General features: G+C 39.0%; 1 protein-coding gene across 6 annotated transcripts in view; it reads left to right on the top strand.

Moving 5' to 3' along the window:
• Nucleotides 1-7,138, top strand: part of ccdc85cb (coiled-coil domain containing 85C, b) — a 74,270-nt gene extending 67,132 nt beyond the window's left edge. For 4 of the 6 annotated variants that reach the window (XM_049590172.1, XM_049590171.1, XM_049590170.1 and 1 more), the window contains 2 exons: nucleotides 1,215-1,313; nucleotides 2,190-7,138. In XM_049590172.1, the coding sequence (XP_049446129.1) occupies nucleotides 1,215-1,313; nucleotides 2,190-2,279 (189 nt within the window). In that variant the 3' untranslated portion in view covers nucleotides 2,280-7,138. Of the gene's footprint in view, nucleotides 1-1,214; nucleotides 1,314-2,189 lie in introns of those variants that run through there. The other 2 variants (XR_007450383.1, XR_007450382.1) reach the window with 1 other exon arrangement.
• The last annotated feature ends 5,166 nt before the right edge of the window (nucleotides 7,139-12,304 follow it).

Below are 12,304 nucleotides of genomic sequence, written 5' to 3'. Positions count from 1 at the left end.
TGCTGCTAACTCACTTAGCACCACTGAGCTAGCTAATGTTACAACTCAACCAAGGAGGACGTCATCAATGTTTACATCTCGCACTGTCACAAGCACGAGCCTCTCGTCCATAAGTAGATGTACTGGGGTGAACTGTCCCTTTAACTTAAATCATTCAGCCTGTTATCGTGTTCAAGTAAGCAGATTTCTTGATATTTAAATTTTTCTGTTGCAAATTTTAATGAATGCAGCTACAGTAGCTAGCTATGTGGGAGCATGACATTTTTAATCCTGCCGTGTGATTGGTCAGTTATTTCTCTAAATGGGATAAACAGCTTTCATTTTAAAGCTTTAGGTTTTAAATTGATTATTGATTATTTTATTTTATTTTATTTGTCTTGCAAAATTTTCTTTATTCTTTATTTTGTTTTGTTTTTTATATAATTTATTTTATGTTGCTTCAGGTTTGCTATATGAAGGACTCTGGACAACATGTTCGTATGAAAATAAAGTTTAGTCTGAGTCAGACCAATATGAATTTCTGAACATTTCTGAGATCCCTCTGAAACTGGTTCCAGATCCAGAGGTCTAGAAAGAGGCTTTAAATGCTCAAATATTTCTTGGTTAAGTGCAACACTGATACGAGTCAGACATTGTATATACTGTGGGAAAGCCCTATATGAACTCTTTGTATTAAAAAAAAGTAGACTTAAGACTCAACTTCAAAACCTTCTCAGAGTAAAATGAGTACAAAAGTGCACTTGTTAGTGAATAAAACTGATGTTAAGTGTAACAGCTCAGTGTTTCCCACAGGATTAGACTCTATGTGTGGCAGTAGCAAACGACTGGGGGTCGCTACCTTTTCATTTTCGTATCAGTCTGTCCATTCTCCACATTCGGAGGTTTTTGTGGGTCCATGAACGCAGCAGCAAACTTTTAGAGCTAGCACAATGAACAAAGTTTCACTTTTCACTGCACCTGTCACCCGCTGCTCTGTCTGTGCCCAGAGTACGCTAGCACTGCAAGAGTGCAATGAATAACCAAACAGTGTATATATTCCAACAGCTCACCTCATGAACAGTCTAGCAAACATGGCGGCAGATGTTTTAACAGTGGCGGGCTGCCACACAGAAGTGAATGCGTGGGAATCCTGGAGTTTTTGCATAAAAAAAGTTCACACTTCTGAAGTTTTTATTTTGCTCCCTGTAAACTAAAATACCACGACTTGTCATCAGGTGCTGGAGGTCCATGAGAACTTGGACAAGCAGGCTCCTGAGGAGTACGAGGACGACCTCAGTGAGAAAGAGAAGGCCATCGTGAGAGAGATGTGCAACGTAAGTGCAGCCCTCTCTCTGCTCCCTGACATTTCCTCTCTTGAGTCCACAGTGTTCTGTCTGTATGTTGGTCAGTTATTTAGTTCTGCTGGGTGCAAATCAGGTCAGTTTTTGAGCTGCTTTCACTAATGAGGAAACCTCATTTAGACTCATTTGGTTTGCAGTGACACTTGCAGCAGTGTCCCGGGCACGGCACTCCCTCTTGCTTTCTTTCTATCAATCTCTCCGTCTCCCCCCTCCCTCTCTGTCGTCCCTGCTCCAAAGCCAACTCTAAACTAAAAGCCGTGGGTAGAGGCTCGTAGTTGAGCTGTCAGAGCAATTAAACTGGAGCGGCAGGGAAAAGAACACCCCGTGCGCCTCAGCCTCACCCCTCCATTCTTCCTCTCCTCCGCCCTCCACCTCATCTCCCTCCATCTCTCTCTTTCGGCACTGAAAGGCCCGGCCCAGGATAAAAGGTCCACTGATTAGAGAGAAAACGAGAGCGGGGCTATCTGGGCCCTGCAGAGGTATGTGACAGGCCAGGAATCTGGGGAGCACTACAATAGTACCTCTGTAATATCACTGGGGTCCCCCGGGGGCCCCTCTCACTCACTGGCAGAGATCTCACCGAGATGGAGGACAGAGATACAGAGATAGCTTTACTGTGTGTGTGTGTGTGTGTGTGTGTGTGTGTGTGTGTGTGTGTGTGTGTGTGTGTGTCAAACTGTGAGCATTTGAAGTTTTCGTTCTTGAAGAAGAAAGTCTTTTTTTTTTTTTTTTTTTATTCAGCCCAGCCGTACTCTCTCAGTCTCTGCCTCTCTGTGTGCCTGTCTCCTTCTGTATGTCTCGCTCTTCCTCTTCCTCCTTCTCAACTCCTCTCTCTGCCTCTGTTTGCAGGTGGTGTGGAGAAAGCTGGGTGATGCAGCAGGATCAAAGCTGTCCATCAGACAGCACCTCTCTGGGAACCAGTTCAAAGGGCCGCTGTAGCATGGCAACCAGAGAGACGGAGAGAGATCAGGATTTACAGTACCTACACTCACCTGAAAACACCTCTTAACTACCTGCGCCTACACAACCCATCATGCCGTGCTCCCTACTGCCTACAGCTCCCAGCATTCCTTCAACAAACACTCTCTTTAGACTGGCTGAGATAGCCACTACATGGACCTGTTAGTCTGGTATCCACATGCACAACTTTACGACATGTTTTTATCTCTCAGAGCTCACCAAGCGTTCGACAACTGGCAGCTAGTTTCACTGATTCGCCGCTTTTCTTCGTTGATTTTGAGGCTTTCAGCTACACGATGATCTCTCTCTGTGAAAGCTATAAACACACATCATGTTTAGTCCTGTAGATTATAGCTGTGCTACATTAAAGGGAAACTTAGTATTTTTTAACCTGGACCTTGTTATACCATGTGTTTGTGTCTAACTGACTAATGGGGACAACTGTTTTTGAAATTGGTCCAATATTTAGGAGTGCGCTGTGTCCAGGAGCAGCGAAACAGGCTGCAGTGTAACCACTCAGGGCATGTTTGTACCACAACATATCCTCATTAAACGGTCTGCATGATGCACACAACAATTCGTATGATATCCTACCAATTAGCGCCCCATGGATGACTTTATGTCCAGAGCATAAAGTGACCCAAAGTCAACCTTGGTTAGGTTTAGGAAAAGAAACATGGGGAAGATGTACCTTAAAATCAGTCAAAGTTCACTTGAAGTTCACACAGTTCTGAACACTGGTCTCCTGGGCAAAGTCCTGTGTTTTATGACCTATCCACCACCCCAACTTGCCTCCATATGGACTCGCTCTGGACCAGTTGCTTCTTTACTCCCGACACCGCATTGGTCACTTGATCGTAGCCTTCCAGAATACATGGGTTGTGCATGAATTACCAGCTCATCATTATGTGGAATATTTACGAATTTTGGTGCGTTACTTTTCGTACATACAGTGTATGAGAACAGCCTGTTGTACGTTCAGTTTACGTCCACTGAAAGTGCTTGTTTTTACCACTGACAAGCTCAGTTTTATTGTAAGTGTCTGACAACATTATGGAAAGGATCCTTACAGAGATAGACCTTTTTGTCGAGGACTAAGATCCGGTTTCTTTAACCAGAAACACACCCAAAATCAGTATCACCAAATACACCAGACTGCATTTAAAAAAAAATGTAATTTTATCACCATAAAACACACTTCATTCAAAGTCGATAGAAACTAAATAAAACTCACAAAAGCCGTCTTGGTTTGTCTTTCCACTGTTCCAACAATCGGTTGAAATAAACCCTTACATCACCCAGATAGATGTGAAAATATGCTGAATCTGTACACACTAAAATTACTCTTTATATAATTGGAGTCTGGTGGGTTTGGTGAGCAATTTCGGGGCTGTTTCTCGCTAAACAAAGAGGATCTTACCCTTTAACAAAAGTCTATCTCTGGAGGGATCCTTTCCATCATGTTGTCAGAGACAAACACACAGTCTGAGCCTGTCAGTGGCTAAAACAAACACTTTTAGAGGCTGTAAATGGGCCCTGCATAATTGCCCCAAGTGGTTACATCACAGCCCATTTTCAGCTGCAGAGGTCTCGCTCAATACAGGACCAGTTTCTGAACTTGTTATTCCTATTAGTCACTTAGATACAGAAACATAAAAATAAGGTCCAGGTTAAAAGTTACCCTTTAAGCTAACAATACGACATGGTTCCAAGCACAGACCCGATTAAGGCCGCAGGGGCAGAAATCTCTTCACATGTTGCTGGGATATGAAGGCAACATTACGGCGGTATCTTCAGATAAGTTTTGATAGTACCTCCTGTAGAGACCCTAGCTCCTGTCACATGTATCGCCCCCTAGTGGTCAATGAGTATAACTAGCATTAGCGTTCTAAAGTGTTAACTAATGTGAAACCCACTGTGACCTAGCGCCTTTTGCTCATAAGACAAGTCTATGGATAATAAAGTCTAGAGATCACTGTTAACTTGTGTATATTATGTATAAAACCATAGCACTACTTCATTGTTATTGTTGATTTTACTTTTATCTATTTTGTATTCTAGCGTGGCCATGTGATCAATGATTTAGTTTGAAAAGCACAGACACAACCGGACCTTAAACAGGGTTTGCTTTTGGTAAAAAAAAACAAAAAAAAAACATACTCTTTTTTTTTATTATTATTCTTTTCCAGATGCTATTATTTCTTCTCTGTAACCTCTGAAAATGTATCAAGGCCATTCTGAATCAAACCATCTCCACGGGCTAATGGATAGATAATTTTCTTACTTTGTGAAATTAACTAAAATTGTATGCTGTGTGCATGCTTGACAATCATTTTCTCAGGTCGGGAGGGCTACAGCTTTACCTTTGCCCATCTGTGACTGCGTGTGAGCGTGTTGCCGTGCATGTGTGCGTGGAAGGAGATTGAATGGTTTTCTTGCAGCTGTAGCATCTGCCTGTGAATCCTCTTTTTCTCTATTGAACCCTGGTTACAACTCGGTTGAAGACTGCTGAAGGCATTTGCTGAATCCATACAGAAAATCCCCTCGTCCCAGTGAAAAATTTAAAGCCAAATTCTAAACACTACGTTCAGTTTGGATGGCATTTTTGGATCGCACCTAAATCCTTGTGTCTCATTTTAAAGGTGCAGTGTGTAGGATCTAGGGGGATATATAGGCAGAAATGGATTATCATATATTAAGTATTTTTCCTTTTATGTGTAATCACCGGAAAATAAGAGTTGTTGTATTTTGTTACCGTAGAAGGAGCCATTTATATCTACATAGGGAGCGGTTCTTCGTCTACAGACATCACAACCATATTTCTACAGTAGCCCAGAATGGACAAACCAAACACTGGCTTTAGATATGGCCATTCACATTTTTACATCAGCCACCATAGTTCGCCTTTTTGTAATTGTTTTTAATGAGAATGAAGCTTTTGCTCGCTGTTTTTGAGTTGTGACACACCTCGCGTCTCTGGGCTCCAGGCACCTGGTGTTCTTGCTGGAGCACTCTGAACTCCTCGAGTTGAGAAAACTTCAACCCATGTCATCTTTTTTTCCCATTGGCCAATCAGATGATTTGAGAGGCGGGCCTTCTGTGGTGGTCATGACAACAAGTTAACAGTTGGTAAACAACAGAGGAGAAACTGGTGGTAGCGATGTGATTTTACAAACCGCAGTGACCTCCATCTTAATAGAAATCAGCAGGTGTGGAAGCATATGAGTGCAGTAACTGAAACGTCCATCATGGAGGAGAAGCTCCTGGACCAACTGGTGGTACTCCCCATGATCCAGCCTCTTTTAGGGTCTCATGTACCCACACAGATCTCTGTTTATCTGCTGACAGCTTCTCACCCTCAACCAGAGCTACAGACAGTACCCTCTGCCTCAACATGTCAGCAACTAAATACTAATTACTGTCAAATACCTAAAATAAATAAATAAACGGTAAATTTATTACACGGGAAGGTTAGAATTTGCAACCTGCAAAACGCTTTCTGTGTGATCAGGGCCTTATTCAGTGCTTTTACCAGTTTAAATCACCAGGGGTCTCATTTGTAAATATTGCGTACACACAGAGAGGCCTGAAAGAGGCAAAGTTGTGATCTGTAAAAATTGATTTGATGGGAGAAACTTTGACCCATGCTTACAATGATTTTAAAGACGGGAAATTGGCCTGACTGTAGAGACTGCCATTTTTGGCTTTTGTCCGGACATACATTTTTAGTATGGATCCTACGTGCTGTTTTCTAGATGAGGCCGCTGTTCCGTTTGTTTTGAAGAGAAAGAGACCTCTACGGATAATTTGGCTCCCGGTTAAAACCTCCTGAACATCTGGATCTTAAGCTATCAAAGCACACATGATGCAGTTGAGCACACATGATGGGCGAGCTGCCCGTCTGCAATGTGCCAAACAGTGTTGGAAGAACAGTGATTTGTAACGTCAAACTGCTTAAATCAGTGTTTTTACCAGTCTGAAACATGAGGTCTGTTTGTTTTGGCGAGGAAGACACCTCTGCGGATAATTCAGCTCCTGGTAAAAACCTGAACAATGAACTCTGAAGGAATTCAGGATACGTTTCAGCTGTTTGCAATCTCCAATCCTCACCACTAGATGCCACCAAATCTCCCTAAATCTGACATTCTGTTCCTTTAAATCTCAGTAGATAGAAAAAGGTTACCTTTCTTGAGCTCGGTCCTTTGCTGTGGATTCAGCAGGTGTGTTTATGCAGCGCATGTTTCTTAAAGTTGAATCTTTTTTTTTTTCGTAGAATATGAGATAAGTCTTCCCTTAGATGTCTCCTGAAAACACTAACATTTAAAAATGAGTATTTCTTGATGTCAGAATGAACAAACGCTGTTTGTCAGAGTATTTATTGCCAGGTGTCAGATAGAGATGGGAGCGCTATCGGTAACTGAACGGTCACAGTATTTACTCAAGCTGTAAAGATATTTGATAGATAAGTTTAGTGACTGACAGCTCAGGCTCTCCCATCTCTAGTGTTATTTGTTCCAAATTAGAACATTTCTGAGGCTGCGCCGCCATGCACCTCTGTTCTCTCAAATAATGGGGTCAAAAATAAATCAAAGTATGGTTTTTTAAAAGTGTCCTTTTTTCTAGGAACTGATTTGAAGCCATGATGCAATTTTGAATACTTTATAAATGGCATTTGATTTGAAATGTGCCACATTGTTTTTCTGCATGGTGTTTTGATTTGGAACCCAGCTGTCTTTTGTTTTTTTAAACATCTTATAGTGTTTCTTTTTTTCTGCCTATATGCTAAAACCACAGTACAGAATCCTAGAATCTACAGCGTAAATGTAAACTCCTGTAGTAACTAGAATGGCTGTAACTTTTCATGGATTTCACTGATATGATGAATATTTGGCAGGTGAAAAGAAAACATGAAATAGGCCACTTTTAGAAAAATTTGGGAGAAAATAAACAAAGTTGATTAATGATACTGTGAAGTGATGTCGTTATTTGATGAAGCAAACATTTGCAGGCATGTTGTCTCCAGTTGATGAGTTAGACTGCCCTCTGCTGATACAGCACAGGAAGTGAAACTGCATTTTTCTTATGAGGTTCTGCACATGAGCGATTCTCAACATAGGGTACTTTGAGTGGAAAGCTTGAATAGTAAACTTGACTCAACTAAAAAAACAGAAACTGTGATTTCATTCAAAACAAAACACATAAAAAACATCATTCTTAGTCAGCTGTAACACATTAACACCAACTGCAAGTGAGAGTGCATGAAAATATCTGGCGAACAGAGACGTTGAAATTAATGATTCCCATGGTCATGGAATACCTGGAGAAGACATGGAGTGTGTGCACTGAAATCGATTGTTAGAGTAATCTTGCATAGATAACCTCTCACATCCACTTACAAGGCTCAAAAAGCGTATGCCTACATTCTTTTGTTGCCACACTGTTTATGAGTTTATAATCAAATACATTAGAAATACAGTGATAGTGTAATCAGTTTAGTTTTCCCACATGCTTGAAAGTCAGTGCCAGATTGATACACACTAAATGCTTGTATGACTGTGCCTGTAATTTTAAGTATTAGAAGTGAATATGAGCATACCCAACTATTAGAGATAGGAAAAGGTTTCTGATTAAAGTACACTAACTAACATTTAGATATACAGTTCTGCTGGTTCTATATGTTGTGAATTTTTTGGTGAGTCCTTGAAAAGTCATAGAAAAGTTTTTAAATTTTGTCCATGAAAATGTTTGGGAACCCTGTGAAATTTTTACCAAATAGTAAAGAATAAATGGTTGAAATAGTGAGTTAAGGTCAAAGAATGAATAAACTGTTAAAGTAATAGATAAGCATTTGAAATTGCTTAAACTTATTAAAACCAGTTGAAATAGTTTGCATAAAGTTGGATAAACAGGTGACACAGCTAAAGAAGTTGACAAGCAGTTGAAACAGTGAGCTAAAATCTACAGAAAAAAAACAACTGAAATAGCTATGCGTAATGGGAATACTGTTGACACAAACTGAACAAACATTTAAATGCAGCACTTTGGTTTTTATTCCCATTTTTCAAATTTTGGTCACAAAATCAGTTAAAATCCCATGTTAGTGAGCACTTCTCTTTTCCCAAGATAATCCATCCACCTGACAGGTGTGGCATATCAACATGCTGATTGAGCAGCATGATTACTACACAGGTGTGTCTTTGAATGGTCAGGTCACAATAGAAAGCCATGGTTCTAAAACAAAAGCCCTCATTAATTGTGACTAAAGAAGACAGCAGTATTGTAAGAAGATAAGGAGATATATGGAGATGAATCGTGAGCAGTATAGTAGCCACAAACTGGGAGCACATGCTGTACTCCAGAGGCTGAAAAGCTTGGGGACACTTTAATTTTGTAGCCAGCAAGGTAAAGAAAACAGGCATACTCAACAAAACTGTGAAAGAAGCAGAGAGACAACTGTTTGATAATGAAGTTGGCATACAGATATGGACATCACATGACATTATTCACACCTTGGATTGAAAGCTGATTCTGTTGGTGAGCCCTGATGGATGAAAGGAAATAATCAAGAATGGACACACATTTGGACTTCAAGACAGCTTCACAGGTAGGAGGTCAACATTTTCATCTGTCTCTTGTTCACCATGCCAGTATTGTATGGATGTGTTCTCCCACATAGAATAGTGTGTGTTTACCTCCTGTCAATGTGTAGTGTCTCCCCTTGGTGGTTAGGTCTAAAGGGCACACCTGTGTAGCAATGATACTGTTTAATCAGCACCTTGATATGCCACACCTGTCGGGTGGATGGATTATCTTGAAAAAGGAGAAGTACTAATATGTATTTCAACAAATTTGTAGCCAAATATGAGAAAAAAAATATATGTTGAATGCAATAAACGTCTTAGATCTTTAACTTTTAAAACCTGTGGAAAAATTGAAACAAAAACAAAACTGTTTAATTTTTGTTTAGTGTAACGTTAGTTGGCGAGCAGAGAAGTTGAAATTGTTAGGGTAAAGGATAAATGGCTGAAATAGTTGGGCTACGTGGAAAAGCTGTAAATATACAGTTTACATACTTAGCTAAAAGTGCAATGGATAAGCATTTGAAATGGCTAACAGTTGAAATAGTTAGCTATAAGTAACAAATAAACAAAAACTAAAGGATAACCAAATAAAATAGTTAGCTAAAACTTGTGGGAATTGGTTGAAATAGTTATAGCTAATGTTAATAGATAAGCAGTTGAAATAGTTTGCTAAATGTAATAGAAAATCAGTTGAAATGGTTAGCTTCAAGTAATATGATAGTATGTTGGCTGAATGATATTTAAAGCTATTATATAAAAGTGGATATAGTTCTGTTTTCATATAGTTTCAAACTTATGGGGGAAAAATATAGCTATAACTAACAGATAAACAGTTGAAATAGAATTTATGGGGAAAACAGTTTACACAGTTAGCTAAAACTCCCAGATAATCTGTTGAGATAGTTAGCTAAAATTACCGGATAAACAGTTTGAGCTAATAGTTAGCTAATGTTATATAGATAAGCAGTTAAAATACTTAACTAAATGTAATGGAAAAACAGTTAACCCTTAAATGGTTTCTGTATCCTGAGAGATACAGACATTTGGCAGGCTGTAGGGGGGAGGGGCATTAAGTATCTGCACTAAATATCATGAGAAAGTCTTAATCTTAAGGGGGGATGGATCAAGTACCCAGGTCATGTGACTTTATGGCAGCATTCAAAACTAAATTGATACATTTATGTCACACTCCAAAATGGCTGCCTACGAGACACTGGCCATGAGGTAAGTGCTGTTATTTTTCTTGTTAATTATGTTTTGAGGGGATTTGTTTTTGAAAATATTGTTCTTTAAGGATAATTTTATGTATTCTGGTTGAAAAATAATGAATTACATTTACACAACTTTGATAAACGGGCATTGAATGTCTGTATCCTGGGGGATACGTTGTCCAGACGGGTATATAAACAAGCATAATCACTCTCAGATAAAATTATGTTTTGAAGCCTATACTCTACAGATAATCAATAATATAAATGATAAATGTTGATTACACTTCATTTTACTCTTAAATGTGTATTACTGATTAATTCACCAGTGTACATATGTTTTCAGGGAGTTTCTATCAGTACTTTCTATGGTACAAGAAAGAGAGGTGGCATCTGTTGTGTTGCCACCTGATGGTTCATCTGATTCAGATGAAGATGAGGGAACCAGTAAAGATGAGGAAGATGAATTGGGCCTCAGAAGTTTGGGTACCATTCGAAAGAACCACTTGATGGGTTGTACACTGGAAGAAGATCGAGACCTCCTACGAAGAGGAAGAGGCAGCTTTGACTTTCGTGTAGACAACGATGCAAAGATTGCTGTGGTCAAATGGGCAGACAACAAAACTGTCACCTTGGTGAGCTCCTGTGCTTCTGTCAACCCTGTTGGCCAAGTGAGACGCTACTCCAAACAGGAAAAGAAGAAGAAGATAAGTGTGACATGCCCGAAGATTGTATCTGAGTACAACACTCACATCATTGCCTGAAGGACTTTAGGTTGGATGTTGCCAAAGGACTCATCTACCCTGAAAAGCAAAAAACGGATCGCCCCTCCAAAGGAAACAAAGACAACACACCACCAAGAGTAATCAAACAGCCAAAAGATCCCAGGCCTGTGGATGATATGAGATATGACAGGATTGACCACTTCCCTATCGTGTCAGTGAAAGGCCGATGCAGGATGTGCCAGGATGGACAGACCTCCATCATGTGTCAGAAGTGCAAAGTGAAGCTTTGCATTGTCACTGGCCAAAACCCTCACAACTGTTTCCACAGCTTCCACTGCCAGTCGGCTATTTCTAGTGTAGGAGCTCCACAGGGGAGATGTTTGCATAAGAACAGGAATAAGACGTTTTGTGTAATGTTAGTAGCTCGTTGTTTATTCAAAGCTAGATTTGTTTCCAATGACTTGTTTTCAGTTTTTCAACCACTTTTTTTTTAAACTTTGTTTACAAGACATGAAAAAAGTAACTAATTAATTGCTTGTAATATGTTTTTTAAAAGTTTACAAATGAAATATCTGAAAAATTTGAAATTGGTAAATTTATACCCTAAACGGGCAATGTATCCTGGGAGATACAAACTGTAAAATGAAAAATAAAGGTCATATTTTGAAAAAAAAATCATGAAATTGTGTTATTTTAGCCTAGAAACATTAGAAAATAGCAATTAATTATTTTTCCAAAAATTTTATATGTGCTTGCCCATTTAAGGGTTAACATTAGCTTCAAGTAATAGATAAATAATTGTATGTTGGCTATATATATTCACTTTTATAAAATAGCTTTAACTAACATCCAGTTTAAAATGTATGTGCAGTTGAAATGTAGTTAGCTAAAACTACCAGATAAACAGCTGAAAAAGTTAGCTAGCACCTGGTGGGGAAGCAATTGAAATCGTTAGCTAAAACTACCAGGCAGACAAACAGACAAAAAAAGTTAGCTTTAACTACTGGATAAACAGTTGAAATAGTTAGCCAAAAATACCAAATCAACAGTTCAAACAGTTAACTAATGTTACATGTACTGGAAAAGCAGTTTAAATAGTTTGCTAAATGTAATTAAAAACAGCTGAAATAGTTAGCTTAAGGTAATATATAACGTTAAATGATTGTATGTCGGCTATATGAAAACAGAACCACATCCACTTTTATATAATAGCTCTAAACAAATTTACAACATATGGGGAAAACAATTGAAACAGTTAGCTAAAACTTGTGGAGAAAACAGTTCAAATAGTTTGCTTAAACTTGTGCGGAAAACAGCTGAAATCGTTAGCTAAAATTACAGGATAATCAACTGAAAGTTAGTTAATACTCCGAGATAAACAGTTTGCATAGTTAGGCAAAGCTACTGGATAACCAGTTGAGATAGGTTAACTTCAAAAAAGTCATTGAAGTAGCTAGCTTACATCATATGTAATGAATAAGCAGTTATAA

The sequence above is a fragment of the Epinephelus fuscoguttatus genome, linkage group LG11 (assembly GCF_011397635.1).
Source record: "Epinephelus fuscoguttatus linkage group LG11, E.fuscoguttatus.final_Chr_v1".
Classification (NCBI taxonomy): Eukaryota; Metazoa; Chordata; class Actinopteri; order Perciformes; family Serranidae; genus Epinephelus; species Epinephelus fuscoguttatus.
This window is presented reverse-complemented; position numbering and strand designations above follow the sequence as displayed.